At 41.7% G+C, this 22960-nt stretch overlaps 1 protein-coding gene across 1 annotated transcript in view; it reads left to right on the top strand.

Annotated features, from left to right (window-relative positions):
• The window catches only part of MYO1E (myosin IE), a 212063-nt gene that overhangs the window by 71174 nt on the left and 117929 nt on the right, over positions 1–22960 (top strand). Inside the window, exons 2-4 of the mRNA XM_049613717.1 lie at positions 11327–11470; positions 20023–20112; positions 22275–22369. Coding sequence (XP_049469674.1) covers positions 11327–11470; positions 20023–20112; positions 22275–22369 — 329 coding nt within the window. The remainder of the gene's footprint in view (positions 1–11326; positions 11471–20022; positions 20113–22274; positions 22370–22960) is intronic.

Here is a 22960-nt window from a genome sequence, read left to right as displayed (position 1 = left end):
TCTCTTCCCTTTGATCACCAAGGTGGGGGCAATAGGAAAGCTTTGGAAACTTCTTTCTTCCTTGGGGCAGACTCTGGTCCCAGAACCCCTATGTCCCCCACTGATAGTTGCCACAGTGACATACACCTAGTCCTGAGATGAGCCACCAGGCACTGCCCTACATGCTGGGGACGTGGCAGGGAACAGATGGGCTCCCAACACTGTTGCCATGGCACTGAGCTTTCTCTGACTTGTGCAGGGCCCTGTTAGAGCCAGGCTGCTTGCTCTGCGGGCTCCCAGATGCTGGGCTTTGCACAAGGTGTCCTCCATACCAGTTATAGGTGTCTGCTTCATGTGCAGCTGAAAGAGACTGATGCAGCATGGATAGTAATAAAGCAATTACTGTTTCCAACAGCCGCTTACCTTATTATAAGAAGCAGTAGGTATGATGGTTAAACGCAAAGAATCAAGAGCCTGATGGCCTGGGATTGAAGCCCAGCTGTTGCAGCTGGGCAAGATACTTAACCTCTCTGTGCTTCAGTTTCCCTGCCTGGTAAGGTGGTGGGGATCAAATAAATGATCATGTATAAAATATTCAAAACAGTGCTGGTAGGTAATGAGAAGTAACGGTTGTGTAAGAAAAATGTTCTCCCAAAGCAGAGAGAGCCACTATTCTAGATTTCCTAGAGACTGAGAGGCAAAAAGAGCAGTGCTGGTAAATACTAGGAAGTGCTTCCCTAAAGAGAAAGGATAAATTGCAGGTGCCCAAGAGTGAATTACCTCCTCCACCTCAAGATGAGCCCTCACCCTGGGGGACCACTAAAATGTCCCACGTGTGGTTTGGAGGGTTTTCTGAGGAAAGGAGACTAGAGGAGTGGTCTTAGGACCCCTGATGAAAAGTGCAGGACATTCGGTAGAGTAGAGTAGTTTCTACTTGTGAAAACAAAACCTAAGCTCTCACCTGCTATCCAAAAGGGAATCTGGTCTTGCCATTGGAGATTTTCCACAACAGAGAACAATACATCTGGGAAATAGAAGGGCAGCCATTTAAATTCTGTTTGGCTAGACTTAAAATTAGTGGGAGAGGATCCAGAGAGAATGGCAGCCAGTTCCCCATGTATGGAACATGCACCATGATAAACGATGAGATGGGTATGGACAACCCCACAGTGTGAATTTTATTTTATTTTTAAGTTTATTTGTTTATTTTGGGAGAGAGAGAGAGAGAGACAGAGAGAGACAGAGAGAGAGAGAGAGAGGTAATGAGTGCAAGGGAGGGGCAGAGAGGGGGAGGGAGGGAGAGAATCCCTAGCAGTCTCTGCACTGTTAAGGCAGAGCCCAACGTGGGGCTTGAACTCACAAACTGGGAGATCATGACCTGAAACTTAACCTTGAGAGTCTTAACCCACTGAGCCACCCAGGTGCACCCCAAAGTGTGTATTTTAAATTGAATGTCTTTGTTATTATTTTAACACATACGGAAGAAATAAAGCTAGCATCCCAAACTAGTGATTTTATGGAGATGATTGTTTAGGATTTAGTCAAATTAAAAAGGGTAGTTCATAGAAAAATTTGAAGCATGGTTCTGGTGGAACTTGGGTAATGAAAAGTTGTGAAAGTAGTTAAGGGTTTAGGAAGCCCTGGAGTATAGCATCTGTGAATAAAGGTCACAACTCATTGTAATCCCTCCAAGGTCTATGTATGGGGGTGGGGCGGGAGAGGGGCAGGGACCTTACTGCTTCAAATGGTCTTAACACTGAAGGAACGTTTAGGTTGAAAGAGGTATAAATCAGAACATGCCTTTATAAATCGAAGAGGAAATTACCTTGCTGTTGCAAACATTTTCATAGCAAAGCCTCTAGAACTGGGCAGTCATCAACCCACTAGTAAAACTACCATGTAGTTCCTGAAATGACATTGATACATGGTATGATGCTTCCAGAATGATCTAAATCTTTATAATATTTTATATCTTTGACGGTATTAAACAGTGACTTAATATTTGTAAAGGGCATAGGATGGTGACTGGCCCCTTATAAGTGTTATGTGCCATAAGTCATCAAGCCAAAAGATGCTACTGGTTGAAACAGAGTCATCATTATTTTATTTTTCCACTTTAAAAGAACCCAGAAAACAGTGGAACACCTGGGTGGCTCAGATAGTTAAGTTTTGGATGCTTGATTTCAGCTCAGGTTATGATCTTGTCGTTCGTGGGACTGAGCCCTGCGTTGGGCTCCGAGCTGACAGAGCAGGGCCTGCTTGGGATTCTCTCTCTCTCTCTCTCTCTCTCTCTTTTTCTGCCCCTCCCCAACTCTTGCACACGTATCACGTGCACCTGCACACTGTCTCTTTCAAAATAAACATTTAAAAAAATAAATAAAAATTTAAAAAAATTTATTTTTTTTTTAAATTTTTTTTAACATTTATTTATTTTTGAGACAGACAGAGAGAGAGAGCATGAACAGGGGAGGGTCAGAGGAAGAGGGAGACACAGAATCTGAAACAGGCTCTAGGCTCTGAGCTGTCAGCACAGAGCCTGACGCGGGGCTTGAACTCACGGACCGTGAGATCATGACCTGAGCCAAAGTCGGACGCCCAACCGACTGAGCCACCCAGGCGCCCCAAAAATTAAAAAAAAAATTTAAAACCCAGAAGATAAAACCCACGGCCAGTTAAGCTGTGACACGATGCTGATTATAAAGACACATCCTGGGGCACCTAGCTGGCTCATCTGGTCAAGCCCGAGACTGTTGATCTTGGGGTCGTGTGTTAGAACCCCAGGTTGAGGATAAAGATTACCTAAAAATAAAGAGATACATCCTAATTTCAGAATATTAGACTATGAAAAAATGCATCTTGGAATTGCTGAACTGTATTAACTATTCATTTAAAACATCTTCGGTTGTTCCTTGATAAGAAAATAGTCCTTTGGAAGCAACATTTCAGGCCAACTAAATAAAAGAAAGGCCATTTCTTTTCCTGTTGGCGGCCTATTGCTGTTTAATGAAGAGTTGGGGTGTTGGCAGCTCAGTCAGAGAAGCGTGCGCCTCTTGATCTCAAGCCCCAAACTGGGTGTAGAGATTACTAATAAACAAACAAACAAACAAACAAACAAACTTCAATAAAAATAAAGAAGAGTTTACTATGGCTGCAACATGGAGTAGATGGCAAGAATTGGAGGTCTGAGCTGGCATGGAATAACAAAAATATGGAACACAGTGTCGTGTGTGTGTGTGTGTGTGTGTATTTCATTTCACTTCACAAAGTGCTTTCATATCCCTTATTTGATATTTTTTCACTAAAAACAGATATATGTGTGTGTGTGTGTGTGTGTACATTTCATAAATATATGCTCAGTGGAAAAATAAAGCCATACAGAAAGGACACTTAGAAATATAACACCTGCAGCATTTTAACAACCATTTTTCTGTACAGAGATATTGTATATAAAAATATCACGTATACATTTAAAACAGAATTTGGGCACTTTACCAACTCTCATTTTTTTTACAAACCTTTTTCCCCTCCCCCACTCAATGTTGTCTGCCTGGTGTGTACCATCCACAATTTGCCCCTGATCACGTCATCATGTAAAACCAACTCTACCTAGAGGCATTGGGGGTTGGTGTCATGGTCGGTCTTATTTGATCTTCGAGATCTTCATGGCAACCCCTGCGGGCAGTGTAATGTCAGGAACCTCCTTCTATTGAGCAGGCAGCTCGGAGGCCCAAGAGGCTGAGCGATTCGTGAGAGATATGTGGGTAAGTAGCACAGGATACTGGCTGGGAGGGCTTGTCTTCGAAGGCTGCCCATGACTTTTCTGAGATCAAGTTGGTCACAGATACAGCCATGCAACCCGAGACAGACCCAGTTCATGCCTCATGTTCCAGCTTTATTATTAACAACACTCCCTTCTGCACTCAGAGTGGCCCCGTTTGGATGATAAATTATGTCTGCTCTAGTCACTTCCAGAAGGTTGACTCAGGCCAACCCTGGCTAGAGACCGCTGGACATAGTGATCCTGGAGCCAGCATCTATCGACATTTGACCTTGACGACGGTATTGGAAGTGAATTGTGGTGTAGCAGAAAGAACAAAGAAAAGGAAGTCAGCCCTGGCTCTTTGTCACAGAGATTAACCGATATCATGTAGGTGGAAATGTTATACAAATTCTGAACTTTTGGTTAGGTCACATATACTTAATATGAATGAAACCAATGAGCATATCTTCTGTACTCTTTGAGGGCTGCCCATACTTTATGTCCCAAACCCCCAGTGTACCGTCCCTTCACCCCTCCAAGCAACTTGGTACATTATAATCCTAGGACTCACTTTACCACTTGTAAAATACTGACAAGGGATTATAGTGTTCATGACAGCAGGGCTGTGAGAATTAAATGAGATCATCTGAGAATATCACATCTTTATGTGTTCAGTAAACGTGAGTTCCACTTACCCCAAGCGTTGAGGGAATGAGAGTATTTGTTGGCTATAGACTGCCTCAGCCCCACCCCACCCCCCACTCTTCCAGAAACACTTCTTTGCACTCTGTTTACTGCAGTTCAACATACCCACACATGCTTGCTTCAAACATACATGTTCACATTACTAAAATAGTGGTGGTGGTGGGGGTCTAAATTCCATGAAGTTGAAACCAATTGTAAGCCCAGTGTGGGTTTACAGTGCCCAGCTCAGAGGAAAAAATATTTAGAGTCGATGTTTTTTCCATCATTTGCAATAGAAGTGTTTCATTCCAGTCAAATAGCAGAACTGCAAAAGGTAGAAATCCTAGACAGTCAATTAAAAGATTAAAGTACAACAGAGAGCTCTGTTCCTTTCCTGTTATGACTCACTAGGACAGAAAAATCCCATTAAAAAAACAAGTCCCGTTGAACAACAGGCCAGAGCATTACCCATTGTCCGTTGTGCACAATAAGAATATGGTTTATCTGCCGGTTAGGGTGACACACTTGAAACATTGGGGTATTCGAGTCCCAGTTTTTTTTTGGAAATCAGATCTGCTGTCCTGTTGTGCTCATGGACCAGCTAACCATCACAGATGTGATAATATCTTTTCATCCAGGCAACATCTCTCAACCTACTTTTCAAATCTGGAAGCAGCACAGAACCCAGGCTTACAGTGATGATCCCACTTTGGGGAGAGCCCCATCAACACCCAACCCCACCTCCAGAAAATTCTCTAATATAGTGTCATCATTTTCCACATTTCTATTCATTTTGTTATTTTACCAACACATGCATATAGGGTTAAAAAACAAAACAAAACTGAACTGCAGAAAAGTTTAAAATGGAAAGTAGAAGTCACCCTTGTCCCAAAAACCCGAGGCTTTCTTCCCAATGGAAACTTGTGTATTTTTCAAGAAAAGAAACACAAGTCTTTTAAAAAATTTAGGCAAATGCGGTCATTCTGTACTTCAATCCACATATAGGTTGCTATTTACATGAAAGTGGGTATTTGAAGATCTATGTCACCATGAGCAGATTCCTTTTGTTTTATTTTATTAAAAAGATTTTAATGTTTATTTATTTTTGAGAGAGAGAGAGAGGCAGAGTGTGAGCAGGGGAGGGGCAGAGAGAGGAGACACAGAATCTGAAGCAGGCTCCAGGCTCTGAGCTGTCAGCATAGAGCCTGATGTGGGGCTCGAACCCATGAACCATGAGATCATGACCTGAGCCAAAGTTAGATGCTTAACCGACTGAGCCACCCAGGCACCCCAGCAGATTCCTTTTAATGACTGTCAGAACTCCTTTGTAGGGGCTGCCATATTCTCTTCCGGCCCCGAATCATGTGCCCACTTTCTCCATCACGGACTTTGCGACTTTGCGACAGCAAGCAGGCCTGTACGTACATCATGGCATACATACTTGGTATATCTTGAGGTAAATTCCTAAAAATAATTGCTGGAACGAACAGAGTGTGAGTTTTATTTTTATTTAAGTCACTGTTTATATTGGTCTGTGTGACTAGAATTTTGATACCTGTTCCCACATTGCTCTCTAAAAATACTGTGCAGGATACTCTTCCTGGAAGAGTAGAAGGTATTTATGATCACCCCCTCCCAGCCAGGCCCTGCCCAACACTAGGCCTATTGTATTTACACAGCACATTTAATGGCCTCCCTTTTCTGGGTGTCTGAAGGGAGTTGCAGACTGTAGTTACCCAGTATATGGTCTCCTCCTCTCTCCTGGATGAACCAAAGAAGAAAAATGCTCACTGACACACTGGTGAGAATGTCTGCAGCACCATGGCTGTGGCAGGCAAGGGCTACCCCGGGGCTGACTGAAGGTAGGGTTTCAGGCTAGAATAATCCCTGCCTTTGTGACCTGCCTTACCTTTGCTCTTCCTGGTCTCCACCCTGGTAAACACACACCAGTTAGTGACACTCCACATTTTACAGATAGTCAGAGAGTCAGCGAGCAGGCTTCTTCCTCTGGGTGAGGGACTCCTATGTCTTGGTGCCGCGTCCTGAACGTGAGGAACAATCCAGTCCATTATGTGAACGTGGATATAGTCCACTTCCTAGAACTTGAGTGTGAATCCACTGCTTTTTTTTTTTAATTATTTTGAGAGAGAGAGAGAGAGAGAGCGAGCGAGAGAGAGCGCATGTGTGAATGTGAGCAGGGGGAGGGGCACAGGAAAAGGGAAAGAGAATCCCAAGCAGGCTCCATGTTGTCAGTGCGGAATCATGAGATCATGTCATGAACTGTGAGATCATGACCTGAGCCGAAATCAGAAGTTGGATGTTTAAACAACTGAGCCACCCAGGCTCCCCTCCATTGCTTTTTAATAAACTGAGTCATCATTAGAAACCAAATATGGGCCCAAGAAAGTCTGCACTCAATCCTTATCTAATGGGAAATATCTCACTCATAATTTATAATAATTGTCAGGGCAAACAGTAACTTTTATCATCATCATCATCATCATTATTTTCATTTTTATTTCCTAGCTGGCATATCAACAGCTACATTCCTTCCTTTGTACATGACACCACACTCTGCAAGGACTGTTGCAAGTGTAATTGCTAGGTACCCCTACTTGTTTAAAATGTTCCTGTTTTTAGTACGGGAACAAAAAGAAGTTGCCCACCCAAAAGAAGCCAACAGAAGAGAAGGAAGCTGACTCTTGTTGAGGGCATATCCTGACAAGCCAGGAGTTTGCCATCTGAGGAAAATGGCCCTCCTCAAACAGATAGGGAAGCCCCCATCGCTGTGCTTCCTCCTCCCAGCACGCATGGTGGCCAGTCCTTCCCATTCCCTCCCAGTCAGGAGTGGGAAGAAGAAGCAAAGGGGGCAAGGTTATTTGCGCCAGAAACACAATTCATGGTCTTGCAATCGTAGCACAGTAGTTTGTGGTCTGAAGGTCACTTTCAGCCTCTGCTTCTGGGAACATTGTCTAGGATTGTAAAATGATAATCATTTCCCACTGTGTTCCCCACTTGTTCCCTGTCCACAGCTATGTTCCAAGAAAGACATCTAGAAAAGTCATGCTATGATCAAACTCTGATGTCCCTGTAGATAAACAGAAAACAGTTTTCTGTTCCACTGTGGGGAACTTTCAATCTTCCCTGGGGTAGGGTGAGAGCCCATGCATCCATGTTTGGTTTCCAGTTTCCCTGATAAAGTTCTCACCCTGTGTTAGAACTGCCCAGACCGGCTCTACCCCAGCCCTAGCCCAACCCTAGCACAGCTTTCATTTACCTATCAGGTGCATTCTGGTCTTGTCCTTGACAATCCAAGCTGGTCAGTTGTCCCCTAAAGGTTCTGATTGCTCCCACCCTTTCCAGTTACCATTCCTCCTTCCCTCTACCTCCTCTGAATTTTTTTTGGGGGGGGTAGGGCAGGGAGGCAGTTATGGGGGAAGAGGAAGGAGAAAGGCATGGTAAGGTGGGGGGTGTTAAAGACAGAAAAGTTACAGTTAGAGACCTTGGGCAATTTACAGTTTTTTCATCAGTAAAATAGAGATGATAATATACAGAATGGGAGATAATTGTGAAAGTTAAATGGGTTCACATATCATTGCCTGGGGGAAGAAGGGACACAGAGGTGAAGGGGGGAACAGGTATTTGTGACCAAATGGATATAGGAAATACATCAAATAAAAAATAACTTGAGTGTTTTAGTCTTTGATACTAAGAGAAAGTAGTCATTAACAAAGATTATAGGTCTTTTTAATGATGGAATCAGTTTTGGAGACAGTCTATCCTTCTGTGGCCATCTTAAACTTAACAGGTGGAAATATCCAGTCAAGTCACTGGGGAGGCCATGTGGAGAAACCATGATGTCTGAATGAGTTCATAATCATAGAGTTGGGTTCACTCATTGCCTTTACTGTAAACTAATTGGGAAGTCCGTTTGCTTCTACATAGCATGGGAATGTCAACCCCTCTCTCGTAGAATTGATTCCAATAGTAAGAGGAGCGGCCACCACAAATCAGATGGCTGATTGCTTTGCTTCTGGTAACTGCCCAGTCTCATTGTTGGTTCCTTACCCTTTTATAGGTAGAGGTCTGGAGACCCAGACATGGGACTCTTCAGTGTCAAGGGATGTTTGAGACTATGAGAGTCAATGAATTCCACAAGGAGCCCTGTTTTACTGAGGAATAACTGCCATCAGAAGGAGGACACTGCCTCTGAAATGGGACAGATCTAGCCATCTATCACTCTGCAGTGAGACAGAAAAGACAGTTGGATTGGATACAAAGGCCAACTTGGGTTACCTTCAGAAGGCAGTTTCTGTGGAACAGTACCAACACATACACTATGACACAGAACCCCTCCACTTGTCCTTTGCAGAAGTTAAATAACAGCTTGTTACTACCCCTTCTGTATTATTAAACTGTGCTTACATTTTTCAAAAAGAAAATAAAATTTTTGGCCTCTTTTAAGTAGGTGAATATTTATCGGGGTTAAAAGGAAACAAACATACCTAACGGTTAGTTACTCTGAGGCCTTAGTTTTCTATGCAGAATAGTTTTTGTGAGTGCCCAGAAGAATGATCAAGAAAAGAAGGGAGGGCAGAGGCAGGGCAGCAGTGGCCGGGAATCTTCATGTGGTTGGAAGTAGACTGTGGCCATTTGATTGAGATCCAGTGAGTCATGCTGCAGCCAGTGCCTTTTCTCTCTTTCTGCTTTGCCACAAGGGGAAGAAGGTGTGGTGAGGTCTGTGGTAGTTTTGTAGAACTGATGCTGCATGTGGTTCTGCAAAAGCCAAATATATCCTATAAACAGTCCCTCTGGAAGGCAGCACGGATGCTAAGGCTTCCAGAGGTCTTTTCTGGAGCTTGAGCCCATGGCACTGGTACACCTTTCCTATGGTAGGTCTTTCCTGGCTGGTTTTCAAAACTGCTTTTGCCGGAGCCTCTTAGAATTGCTCTTATGAAGGACCCATGACTCCTACAGAGAAAACGTTAAACAATTTGTATTTATTTTTTAATGTTTATTTATTTTTGAGGGAGAGAGAGAGAGCACAAGCGAGGAGGAGCAGAGAGAGGGAAATGGAGAATCCCAGGCAGGCTCAGCACTGCCAGCACAGAGACTGATGTGGGGCTCACGCTCACGAGTTGTGAGATCCTGAACTGAACAGAAATCAAGAGTCAGACGTTTAACTGACTGAGCCACCTAGGTGCCCCAAATTATACAGTTTTTAAAAGTGAAATTTAAAATGGTATTTATCTGGTTTCCTTCCACCTCCCTTCTCTTGAAGAATCTTTTCTCATTCCAGTTTTGACATCTGAGCATGTGGCCTTTCTAGATAACCCTTATTCAGAATTTTTCTCTCCTTTATCTAAACTCCCCAAAAAGCGAACTCCCAGGAAGGGGGCAGGACTGTCCCCTTCTCAGGTCAATGCTCACCACACTTGTGCAGCACATGACATCTTCAGTAGGATGCATGAAGGTTGTGAAGGGAAGGAAGGATCTTCTAGTATCTTGTCATGTATCATTTGCCATTATCTCATGTATATTAGATTCTTGCCCTAGTGAATGTAGATTATAATGGATAGCCCTCCTTGCCTCGTCTTCTCTGGCAATTCAACATATTTTAGATCCACTACCAATGGCACCTTCTCCAGGAAATTATTTCTGTCTTTCCTCGGACCAAAAAGTCTTCCACCTTCCTGAAACACCCATTTGACATGTGTTTACATATTGACTGTTGTGTGAATTACTTCCGTCAATTGCTAGGTGTCCTTCAATGGACATGAGGTTCCCAAGTGCAACCACCGTGGTGCTCCCATCTGCAGGACTTGGCACATAGCTAAACATATGGGGGATCCCACTACAGAAGTGCCGAGTGAAAGAAGTCCTGCAGGCCACAGGGTGTTCAGAGGCCACCCCTGGTGTTAGGTTGTAAACCCAGTAAACCTACAAGGGCTATAGCTTCATCTCTCCAAGGAGGCCACGGGGCTGGATGAGGTCCTCCTGTCCACAGCATGTTCTATAATCACGTTCAGGCTGTCTTATCCATTTCTTTGTTTACGTAGCAGTGATCAGCCATCAAAACGTAGCTTATCTAGGGGGGCCCGAGTGACTCAGTTAGTTGAGTGTTCAGCTCAGGTCATGATCTCACAGTTCATAGGTTCGAGCCCCGCATCTAGCTCTGTGCTGAAGCTTGGAGCCTGGAGCCTGGAGCCTGCTTCAGATTCTGTGTCTCCCTCTCTCTCTGCCCCTCCCCCCGCTGGTGCGCTTGCTCTCTCTCTCTCACTCAAAAATAAATGAACATTAAAAAAAAATTTTTTTTTAATGTAGCTTATCTTCTGAATCTTGGAGGCCAATATTACATTGACAGTGATAAGTTTTTGGAGGGAGAATGATTTAGATGATTTGAGAAATTACAATATGACCTAGCCATTGTGTGATACATATTGCTTCTGCTTCTGAGCTCTGTCATATAATTTGCAAAACAAATCCAGAAAGTTTCTCTTCCATTGCTTATTTTATTGTTACTTCTACAGAACGATAAGGTTGAGGAATTATTGGAGACCATTGAATCATTTATTGTGTTATACTCTAGATACTCTTCAGCACTTGATGTGTGTTTTTTTTATTCAATCCTTACAGCAACTCTATGGAGTGGGTCTTAATTTCTCCCAGTTTACAAATGAGAAAAGAGAAGCTTCCGTGATACAGTGAGCCTAGATGACTTTTCCCCACTTCTCTTAGTTTGTAGGTGGCCAACCTGCAATGTGAATCCAGAGCTATTGCTAAAAATTTGTTCTGCTCGTTCTGCTTCATTTGATATGAAGAAGATATGGGAACTTAGTGATTTTTTTTTTTACACTGGGATAAAATAAACCATCCTAAGAACTGTGTGTTTTATGTTCACAGGGAAGCAAAGGTGCCTACCGGTACCACTGGCAGAGCCACAATGTTAAGCACAGTGGTGTGGATGACATGGTCCTGCTCTCCAAGATCACAGAGAACGCCATCGTGGAGAATCTAAAGAAGAGATACATGGATGACTACATTTTTGTATCCTTTATGAGCTTCTTTGGGCTTTTCTGAGTAAGATGACCATATCCCCAGGAAAAGGTGGCTGGTTCCTAGTGTGAGAAGATCCATCTGAAATTCTGAATGGACACGAGGTCCTCGAGTCATTTTCACCATTTCAGAACGCGGTTTTGTTCTTTTCTGCCCCTTTGTTGAGGTTGTGGGAAGGGCACAGGTGATACTAAATTATTTTCCTGGCATTTCACAAAATAAAGATGCAGCCAGTATTCGTCTGTTTCAATTGATGGCACTGTACCTTTGACGTGCTTTAGCCAGGCACGTGGCATCTAAAACCTCCGCCGTTCCTAGGGAAAGTCCAGGTCTGCAGAGAATTCTGTCCATAGATCTCCTTAATTGCAAAGCAGACAGTTCAGTCCGGACCTAAAAGGTTTTAAAAAGATTGCCTCATGCAAAAAATATGCAATTTTGCCAGTTTATCTGCATTCTTATGTTTACTAATGGAAACATGAGATGGGAAGATCAACTATTGAAAATGCCTGACATTCTTGAGTTGTTCTTTATGTTTCAATTTTAGCTTGCCAGATGCCATTTTTTATAGGGCTTTAAAAAATTCAGAATGGAAATTTGATTTAAATGTGTGTTGGCTTCATTATACACAGAGAACTGTGATATTTGCCTAAGTTTGTACAGGATTCAATGTTGTTTGGTGCAACTGTACAAACATCTCTTCATGAAACATTTGGAGAGTTGGTTGTAGATGTGTAAAGATCGGTGGAAATCTATATGACAGCACCAGAAGGTTCAACTGTGGTGCACTTGGTGACTTCTGAAGCCATGGTGTTACAGAGGACCAGTGATGGGGGAGTGTTTATGGCTGCTGTTGCATACATTTTAGATTTTAACCCCCAAAGCTTGAGGAGGTATAGATTTCTGTAGCTTCTGTTTGTTATTTATACCACTCGTGTGACTATTAGTTAAAAACATCCATACATATGCAACAATACTTTTGCAGGGATTGCTTGTCTCCTCATTGGTGAGTGGGGAGTTCAACGCACCAGGTCTTTAACCAGCAGTACTAATGAACAAAACTATTCCAAGACACTTGGATGGCTCCGACTGATACTGGGCCATTTCTTATTTACCATAGGAAATTTTACCAAATGTCTGGATCGTTAAAACCCTAAACCCCTGCTTTTTAAGCATTAGCAGATATATTTGGATTCGTTAGCTACGTTAATAATAGCATCTTGATGGGAGAGGCAGCCTACCGCCTGCAAATGAAATCTGCCCACTGCCCATTTTGTAACAGAGGTCTTCTTGGAATGTAGCCACGCTCATGCTTTTACTTATTGTCTGTGCCTGCTTTCGTGCTACAAAGGCAGAGGCGAGCGGTTGCACCAGGACCATATGACCTAAAATAATTACTTTCTGGCCCTTTAGAGAAAACAGTTTGCTGACTGCTAAACACCTCTGCAGAGTTTGCTTTAATTGTATGGAAGCAGTTGTATTCAGTGGGAAGTTTTCATTTTATTTGGTCAAAAAATTGACATATGCTCACTTTAATCTGGGCTTATCATCATGATAACACTTCTGTGTGCAAGTCCCGTGGCCCCTGAGAACTGGCAGGTGATTAAGAGTTAGGTGCAGGATGTGGTTCTGGACTGCCTGGCTTCGAACCTTACTCCGCATGGGCCTGGTGACCTGATGCGAGTTTTGGGATCTGTGTGCCTTGATTTCCTCACCTGTGAAATGGGGGCGGTAATGAAATCTCCCACCTGAGCATAATGAAATCTCCCAGATGAGCCTATTGTAGGGCTAAATGAAATAATGAACGCAGTAAGTAACAGAAAGCATTACTTATTATCATATACTAAGGCAAGTGTGTATGTTCCTTCTGTATTTCTGAGTTATGTTCCAAAAATTCAACTTTAAAGTTGCTTATTGAAAATTCAAATGCATTTTACCATAGAAAGTGTTTTAAATGGGAGATTGGTTTATCGACAAGCCCATTAAAGGAGAATTTCCACTGAATATAGTTGAGCAAATTATTTTCCATGTTCTTAGTACATGAGCTTAGCTTATTATGTTATTTACATAGAAACATGGTTTTTTGAAAAGCTGAGTAAGAAAAAAAATGATGTTAGTGGTTATCAGCAGCCAGTCCGTCGTCAAACTGGACAGACTCACCCTTCTCCGTATAAAGATCATTTACCCCTAAAACCCCAGAAACTCTTTGAGGATGGGAATTTTGTTTCATATATCTTCTTAAAAATAAAAACAAAAACTCTTTAAAGCAATACGTTCATTTAACATGACTTATAAAATGCAGTCAACCAGAAAGGAGATTGTCATCTATAATCCCACCATAACCTCTTGGTGTATAATTTTCAACTTAACATATATATTAACATATATCTGCATGTCTAACATATAAACGTTTGTGTGTGTATATGCATGCTTTCTTGTTAATTTTAACAGAAATAGCATCATCTTGCCTCATAGATTTCTTAGTTTCCTGCATAATTCTTGGCATGGTGCATTGTATTAAGTATTCATTGAAAATCTGTTAACTATCAAGACTTGCTTTTTATATTCAGACAGCAGAATTTTTAAATGACTCACACAGAGGGGGCTGATTACAAGCCTTTGAATTGATGTCTTTGAATCAATGGCTGACTAATCGTGTGTTCTACCAAGGAAATGAGTTAGTTGACCATTAATGGCTTCGTGTTTTAGAAATCTCTACCCACTCAATACACGAGAAACTCAGCATCCGTGTGCTTTCCATCAAGAGCGCAGAGCAGCTTTCGACTTTGAGGAAGCTTGAGGATTCTTTTGGATGTTTATGACATGATAGCGAGTGTCTAACTGCAGATCTTTTCCTCTGTTAAGTGATAAAAGCATCCTTTATCAGTTCAGTGCTATGGGAATATTATTATGATAGAGTAACATTATTTTAAATAAGAGGATTTCTTCCCTCTCTCTCCTAAGCTTAATAGTTAAGGCAAGAAGAGATTCAATTTCATGTTAAGTTATAAAATTGCTTCTTTTGCCTCCTCTACATCTAATACCAGCACATTGTTTTGTATTGAAGGTCAGCGTTTGGAACAATCAATCGTTAATGCATTCAGGCTGAATGCACATTTCTTTGTTCTACATTAGGAAAAAAAAATCTACTTAGGAAATGCAAACACTGTTTACCAATAAAACCCCATAATTTTCAGCTATTTATCCTAAGACAAGGAAGGTTTAATTTACCATCCGTTTTTTTCCTGAATGTTGCCACACTTCTTAAAATTACATTCTAAAATATATGAGGGAAACACCGCAGTATTCGTTCTTGTGCTTGGCGAGACATCATTTATAGCCACTTCGCTGATGAAAATAGTTCCTGTGCAAAGCGCTCCCCGCTCATTTGCTCCAACTTTCTCCCAATTTGTTTTTACTCAAAGACCACACTCAAGTGTGTTTGGCATTTTCAGCCCTTGAATTGGTTGAGACTTTTGTGTCAGAGCAACTGGAGCCCAAGGCAGTGCAGTAGTTCCGAGGTTTGGCCCTTGGCAGTCAGCTCACACGGAGGGGGCTGCGTGCTGCGGTGACAGCCTGCTGCGGTGACATGGATGTTGGTCTGGTGGCCGGAGCCAGGGGCTCAAGTTCCACGTATGTGGCTTCAGGAAGTCACCTCACCTCCCTGTTCTCTTCAATGATACATCCAGGGAAGTCAACTAGATCAGTGTGGGTGGTTTTGCAAATTCACTTGCTATTAAAAAAAAATTTCTTTTTTAAGTTAAAACTCAACTTTGCCTATAAGACCCTTAAAAAAAAACTTACAGAACCTGTGCTATCATCACATTTCATAAAAAAAAGAATATTTTAGGGGGCACCTGGCTGTCTCAGCCAGTAAGACATGTGACCCTTGATCCCAAGGTCATGAGTTTGAACCCCATGTTGGGTATAGAGATTGCTTAAAAATAAAGTTAATTAAAAAAAAAAAAAAAAAAAAGAATGTTTTAACACCCCAGAAGTAGAAAGGAAATTATCTACAAGTAAAAAACAATCCTATATAGTCAATGTATTGAGCTTCATAAAAGATTCAAGGTGTGTTTGTCTTTCTGTCATCCTTGCTGCAGAACAATGAAAACTCATGGATCCACAAGTGTTTGGAAACCAATCAATTAAAGATCTTTGGGTCTCATCTGTCTTGTACATTCTATTGGATAAGAGGATGTTTATTTTATTTTTGTCTAGTTAGTATGTGTGTGTATATAGTATCATAGCCTCATGTCTCCATACATTTTGAAAATTAACCTTGGGCCACACCTTCACAACCATAAATTATGTGGGTGGAGACAGGTTACATTCTGATTCTGCTGAGCAGCTTTTTCCAAAGGCACACCTGAATTATGTAGTAGAGAGTGGGAGTGAGTATTTGAGTTGTCTGGGAAAGGGCCCCACCTAGTAGGAGACCTGTGATCTCAGAGAAGCAGCTGGGGTCTCTGCAGACCAGGTGAAAAGCAGGGCAGGCCATCAGATAAACAAATTAGGCCAAATTCACACCTGGAATAACTAAATTATGTTTGTTTTCTTCAAATACTAACTTCATTCTCTTCTCTTAATTCTTTTGATTTAGTTAAGTTTGTAGCTACTTAGCCAGGCCTGACCTGCATTATTCATCTCAAACCAAACTTTATTTTTCAGGAATCCTCCCAAATAATATTGACCTTGAGAGCCCTACTGGAAGAGTGAGGGAATAGCTATAGTTTTCCCTCTTCTACTGCGTCACTGATTCAGGATTGGCCTAGAATGATCCGAAAGAGGGTTTTTTTGTGTGTCTTCTTCTTCTTCTTTTTTTATGTTTTATCTATTTTTGAGAGAGAGAGACAGAGTGCGAGCAGGGGAGAGGCAGAGAGACAAGGAGACACAGACTCTGAATTAGGCTCCAGGCTCTGAGCTGTCAGCACAGAGCCCGACATGGGGCTCAAACCCACAAACCGTGAGATCATGACCTGAGCTGAAGTTGGTCACTTAACCAACTGAGCCACCCCGGCACCCCTTTCTGTGTCTTCTTACCAGAATTTATGTACACTACTTAGTGAAAATCAAGACATTCTAGGATGTCTTTTCACATAGCTTATTATTCAGAGTAAAAAAAGTATTGGTTCCTATAGGAGCTCTCATGCAGCCCAATACATGTTTATCAGATGGCCAAGGGCTTGGGTAGGAAGGGGTTGGTGGGGAGCTGATATTTTTAGCTTATGTCCTCAGGCTGCTCTTTCTTCTTTGTGTGTAGTGCTGATCTGTCCAGGACAGGTTGCATTCACAGCATTCCCTTTACAACTAAGGGAAGGCTCACCTTCCGCCATGCACAGATCGTACATACTTGGTCAAGTTTGTTTTCACCTTGAGTTAAATGTAGATCTAGACATCTCCTCTTCTGAAATGAGGATGGTTGTAGCAGTGCTGTATTTCTTGAAAATTGTGTTTACCATAAGAATTACTATATTTTTGGGGCACCTGGGTGGCTCAGTCGGTTCGTCCTCTGACTCTTGATTTCAGCTCAGGTTGTGGTCTCACAGTTCATGGGTTTGTGAGTTCGAGCTCTGTGTGGGGCTCCACACTGGTGGTGCAGAGCCTGCTTGGGTTTCTCTCTCTCTCTCTCTCTCTCTCTCTCTCTCTCTCTCTCTGCTTCTCTCCCCCCCCACCCCAGATAAATAAATAAACTTAAAAAAAAAAAAGAATTACTATATTTGTTTAGCATGAGACTCAGAATGAGGGCCAAACCACATTCACTGAGTTTTGATTTAGTTCCTACCATGTGGAAAGGATACTTAAAAAAAAAAAAAATCAACTAAGGGTTATATAATTTCGAGTCCTCAAAGAATCACAGAATCTAAGTTATAAGAGACCATAGAGCCCTCTAACTCTAGAACCCCCATCTCATAGAACCCCCATCCATCCTGCATGAAATTCTTGTGCTACCAACTTAGGATTGCCAGATAAAATACAGGATGTATGGTTAAACTTGAGTTTGAGATAAATAACAAATTACTTTTTAGTATAAATGTGTCTGAAGAATTGCTTGGGGCATGCCTATTGGGGGGGAAATATATATACATATGTAAAACAAATTATTCATTGTTTATCTGAACTTCAAATTTAACTGGGTATTTGTATTTTATTTATTGTATCTGGCAATGCTACCAGTAGTAATAACAATATTAACAATAGCAACAATACTTGCTAACTTAGAAAAACATTATAGCTTATTGATTAAGATCGTGTACTCTAGAACCAGACTGCCTGGGTTTGAATCATAGCTCTGCCACTTACTAGCTTGTGACTTTGAGCAAGTTTTTAAATTTCTCTATGCCTCAGTTTCCTCATTGTAAAATAGGAGTGAAAGAGTGATAGGGTTGTTGTTAGGAGTTTAATTAGTACTGTGTAAGTGTAAATGTGTTTGTGTTCGATCAGTGTTCATATTACCAATGCTTACTGGCTCTTGGTTACAACATCATGGGCATTTCTTATCTGCTTAATAATTTTAATAATAAATCAATCTGTTCTCAATTTTGCCTCAAAAACAAGTAGACCGCTAGTAATCTGTTGTTGGCCTCACCTGGCTTTGGCACTTGGAACCACATTTGCTCTCGGCCATTCTTCCATGATTCTTTAGTGATTTTCAGTTAGGATTTCACCATTTCATTCCCTTTTGCTCTTAATGCCAAGAATTGCCCTCTGAGTAGTATCTGGGTGTTGCATCTGGGTGTGCTCTTAAAACAGCCCTGTCTTCTCTCCTACTCTTTCATGGTCAGCCCTTTCAAGCCTAAAGATCTTTCTGGTCAGTGAAAAGGGGAGCAGAATGGCAATGGAATCATTCCATATGTTCACCTTCACATGTAAATATTAATTTTCAAATATTATCTGATCTATCCCACACTTGGCTCATTTGTGTTCAATAATAACACCAAAGCTGTGTCTCAAATACATTAATATGCGACAGAAGAAGCATCTCAAGGTACACAAATTAAGGAAAGTGCTGAACTTTCTATACTGTTTGTTTTAATGTTTTATTTATTTTTGAGAGAGAGAGAGCTCATGAGCAAGGGAAGGGCAGAGAAAGAGGGAGAGAGAGGATCCAAAGTGGGCTCTGCACTGTCAGCACAGAGCCAGTTGAGGGGCTCGAACTCACGAACTGCAAGATCATGACCTGAGCCGAAGTCGGATGCCCAACCGACTGAGCTACCCAGGTGCCCCTATTCTGTTTATTTAATTGTCATAATAAACCTATCAGGTAGGTGCTATTTTACGCCATCACCCATTAGCCACAGCTTAGAGATGTGACCTGCCCAAGGTCAGAGTAGAACTGGGTTATCTGACTGGATTCCTTGTGCTACTCTGTTTGACACCCAGGTCCTATCATATAAATATATAAATGCCCCCTTGGGGGAGGAAATGTCATCACTTTACACCTTTAACTGCGAAATTTCCAAACATTTTGAAATCCTTGATTAAAATAAATAATGTTGAATATGTGTATTTTTTTTTTTAATGTTTATTTTTGAGGAGAGGGAGGAAGGGCAGACAGAGAGGGAGAGAGAGGATCCGAAGCAGGTGGTCAGCACAGAGCCCAATGCAGGGCTCGAACCCACGAAAGATGACCGACTAAGCCACCCAGGCGCTTCAAGTATGTGTATTTTGTTGTGTTTGTTGTTGTTTTCTCTCTTTTTTTTTTAAATAATTTTTATTTTCCTCTAAGAGGGCAGAGAGTTTGATCTCTTCTATTTTGTTCATGGCTGTATCCCCAGTATCCAGAACAGTGCCTGGCATATTGTAGATGCCCAATTCAAACTAGTCAATTATTGAATAAATAAATGGAAATATTTTTATGTTATAATAATACTTCATGTATTTGGGCACATTATAATGTGTTGTATAAAACAGTTAAGAGTCAGTATGAACACTTTCTCTTCTGAAAAATCTTCCTAGATTCCCCATGTAGAAATAATACCTTTTTTCCCTAAACCTAATCTGTGTGGGCTTGTAATTTTCTGCTCCAAATAATGTCTTATAGCTATAACTCAGTTCGCCATAGCTTCTAAGGAGTAGGCCTGTTCAGTTCATCATGTATCTATTTGTTAAATGAGTAAGTAAATACATTTTTAGTATACCCAAGAGATATGAAAGTTCCAGGAAAAAATACTATTCGAGAAAAGTAATGATACTTGCTCCTTTCACTTCTAGGTCACTTCCGTTTTGTTTTGTTTTGTTCTGTTTTGTTTTGCTTCCTAGCCATACCTGTCCCCTGTCTTAAAAGGATGTGCTTCAATTCATTTAAAATAATGGTTTCTTTTAGTAGCACCTTGGTAATTTATCTCATTACTCTTCCTGGAGAGGATCAGCACCCGAGCTAGTTGGTAATTGCTTTTGTCTTTATTTGTAATCTTTTAGAAAACAGGTATTGGAGCTTTTTGTTTGGACAGTCATTATGAATTCCTGATAACATCTGGTTACTTAATTTGAAAAGTGTGTAGCTGTGAAGATTAATGCTGGACCTTAACTGGATATAAATTCAGACATATATAGGATCCGTATTAATCTCAGTCAACCCTTTCAAGCAGATGCCATATTTTGGGGAAAAGGAGATTGAAATGTACCAAGGAGCGGTAAGTAACATGCCACATAAATTACTGTAGTGTTTGGGGCTTTTATGACGCATGGGTAGTTTTTCTTGAAGTTGGTAATACATTTGCATTTTCTTATTATGAATTATTTATTGGGGAAGCTCAAGTAGGTGACAGTGTTTGATATTTAATGTGCTGCTGGTTAGAATGCAGCTCAAAAAAGCGTAGGGCTATCTAATATAGTACTATTATATACAAAACTAGTCAAATAGGATGTAGGACGTACAGCGTGTGTTGGGGGCAGCAGGGGGGAATTCCTCTTTCCACACAGGCCACAAAATTCTAAGGACTAAAAAATCAGTAATGGGTAAAAAATAAATAGGGCGATGAGAACGAATCTCTCCAAATCAGAACCTTAGTTAAGCTGTGGCTGTGAATGGAACATGAAAAATGAATCTTTTCATTATTTCTTTATTAATGTGACTCTGGTCCCTATTCAGATCCAGCTCCATAGCCATTTTCGTTGTGTGTGATGAAAATAGAAACTGTAATTCTAATTAATATATTTCCTTACGGGATTCAGTATTTCCCCAGGCCTCTCCTTCTCTGCATCTTTTTCCTTCCTTCTTTCCTCCGCAGCAGAAGCACGAGAGCGTTCATTAATCCTGACCCCTGGAAAACAAACAAAAGAGAGCCCACACAAATTCATCAGTTGAAGTGGAAGGCAATTTACCCAGAGCAAGAGCCCACCCCATTGTTGCCAGATGAATGGTACTGGTAGCTGGAGCCCAAGGAGGCTGCCACGCGAAAGACCTTTGATAATGCTGCCTTTATGGGAGCCCAGCACAAGGGAAACACTGTCAACAGAGGCTAGCCCTGCCCTGGCGCCCTGATCAGCGGGGCCCCGGGGGCAGCAGGCACGGAGCTGGCTTGGCATTCTCAATCCTGGCCAAGGCCAAGGCGGGGCGGGTGCAAGTGCTGTGCATTCACGTTGTTTCTTTCCAGTTCTCGGAAAAGCATTGCTACATGAGTCCCTTTTAGACCATTTATATTTTAAAGAGTTCTCTTTAAAGAAATGCCCTAGAATTTTAAAAGGTGTATTTATTTTTAACTGCGAATGGTCAGAGTGTTGTAAAATTGGTATTTGCTGAATGCCGGGTACTGTGGTAGCTGCAGCAATAATAAAACACCCCCCGGGTGCTGACTGTGTATCACTGTCCAACCCCATTTCACAGATGAGCAATCCTCTTTCACAGATGAAGAAACTAAGGCTCAGAGAAGTTAAGTACTCAGATCTGTTGAGTATTGGACAATATTTTCCCTACTTTAGAGATGGGACCAGTGAAGGGTAAGACAGAGTCTAAATGTCTTCTCACTGGATCTGCCATGCTCACTGTTTGATGTTAGATGGTCTTAAATGCAAGAAAGATTCTTCAGCTTTGTACCACATGAAGTATTCTCCTTTTTAGTAATATTTGAGGTAGTGGTGTTAAACTCCAAGAAACTGAAGAAAGTGGGGCTGAAGTTGTCCTGACACCATGAATTTCTTGGTGAATTTGTATTTCTGCATAGCTAAGCTAGCCCATGAGAGGAAAGCAGAGTACCCCGGGGAGGAAATATCGAGATGTGGTAGGATTTTTTTCATCTGTTGAGATGAAACAAACTGGTCAAACCGGTTCATCCCTTTAAAGGCCTTATACCTCTTGCCTTCTCATGGGAAATGTTAGGTTCTCTCATTCAGAGCTAGTTTCACTTAATTTCGTCTAGGGTTCCAGAGTCTCTGACTTACCTCTTAGAAAGAAAATTATGTAGGGATTTGGAATTCTAGTAAAAGTCAGATCCAGGTTTTTAGTAGGCCTCTCTTGAGACCTGTGGCCCAGGTGTCTTCAGAAACACTTAGAAATGGAATGTCTGCAGAGGCGTGTCGGGTGGAAGGGTGTGGTGCTGGAGCATCTGAAGATGTGGTTCACTTCTGAAGGCTGAGTCACACACTTTGGAGACAGAAGAGTCCTTCCCAAGCCCATCTCCATTTTGTTAGGTGTAACTCCTGATGACCTAGGCAAGCTTAGGAATTCTTGTGTTATGCAACCCTTAAGACTGGCACTTTACAGTGGCGAATTCATTTCTGAGACCAGGAAAAGAAACGCTAATGTGTTGCTCTATCTGACCATGGTTTTGTTTTCGTTTTGTTTTTGCTTCTCTAGGCTCAGTATGAAAACCCACCACATATCTATGCTCTTGCAGATAATATGTACAGAAACATGATCATTGACAGAGAGAACCAGTGTGTCATCATCAGGTATGGGAAAGAACCTTATGAGGGCGTGAGACCACGCCGAAGTTAGCATTCTGTCAAGGAACAGTGCTTTTTCAATAGCTGCTGGGGTCAGAGGCTGGTTTAGGTACCTGGGTAACAAGCAGGCGATCTGCTTTGTCTTGGGTTACTTTATAACTCCACATCATAAAAGCTTTGTGTTTTCAGGGGATTGTGGTTCATACTTTGGTTGCTTAAGGCGTTTAGGCTTTAGGGCACATGGTTCTAGCCTGACCTCTCTCTGATTGTCACTGGGCTCTGAGCTAACATCATAAAATATCTCCCCTCCCATTTGACTGACTTCCCTCTGTATTGAAGACCCTTTATGTTGTAGGTACAATAAGCGTGTTTCACTATTTTGTTGGCTGGAGTCCCTATGCCCCTCTTTTTCTTTTCCTTAATAACTGAGTAGTTCACATTTGAACTTGTTTTAGTATCCTTTGTCATCGACTTTTAATCTTCTGAGGGCATCACTGGCAAACACCAGCCTTAAGTGTCTGTGGCTCCATTTCAAAATCCTTTCAACCTTTTAGCCAATTCTGTGTCTTTGCTGGGTTGAAGTGCTTTTACCATTTT

The sequence above is a fragment of the Panthera uncia genome (assembly GCF_023721935.1).
Source record: "Panthera uncia isolate 11264 chromosome B3 unlocalized genomic scaffold, Puncia_PCG_1.0 HiC_scaffold_1, whole genome shotgun sequence".
NCBI classification, from domain to species: Eukaryota; Metazoa; Chordata; class Mammalia; order Carnivora; family Felidae; genus Panthera; species Panthera uncia.
Note: the sequence above shows the minus strand (reverse complement) of the source record. Positions and strands in the feature narration are given on the sequence as shown.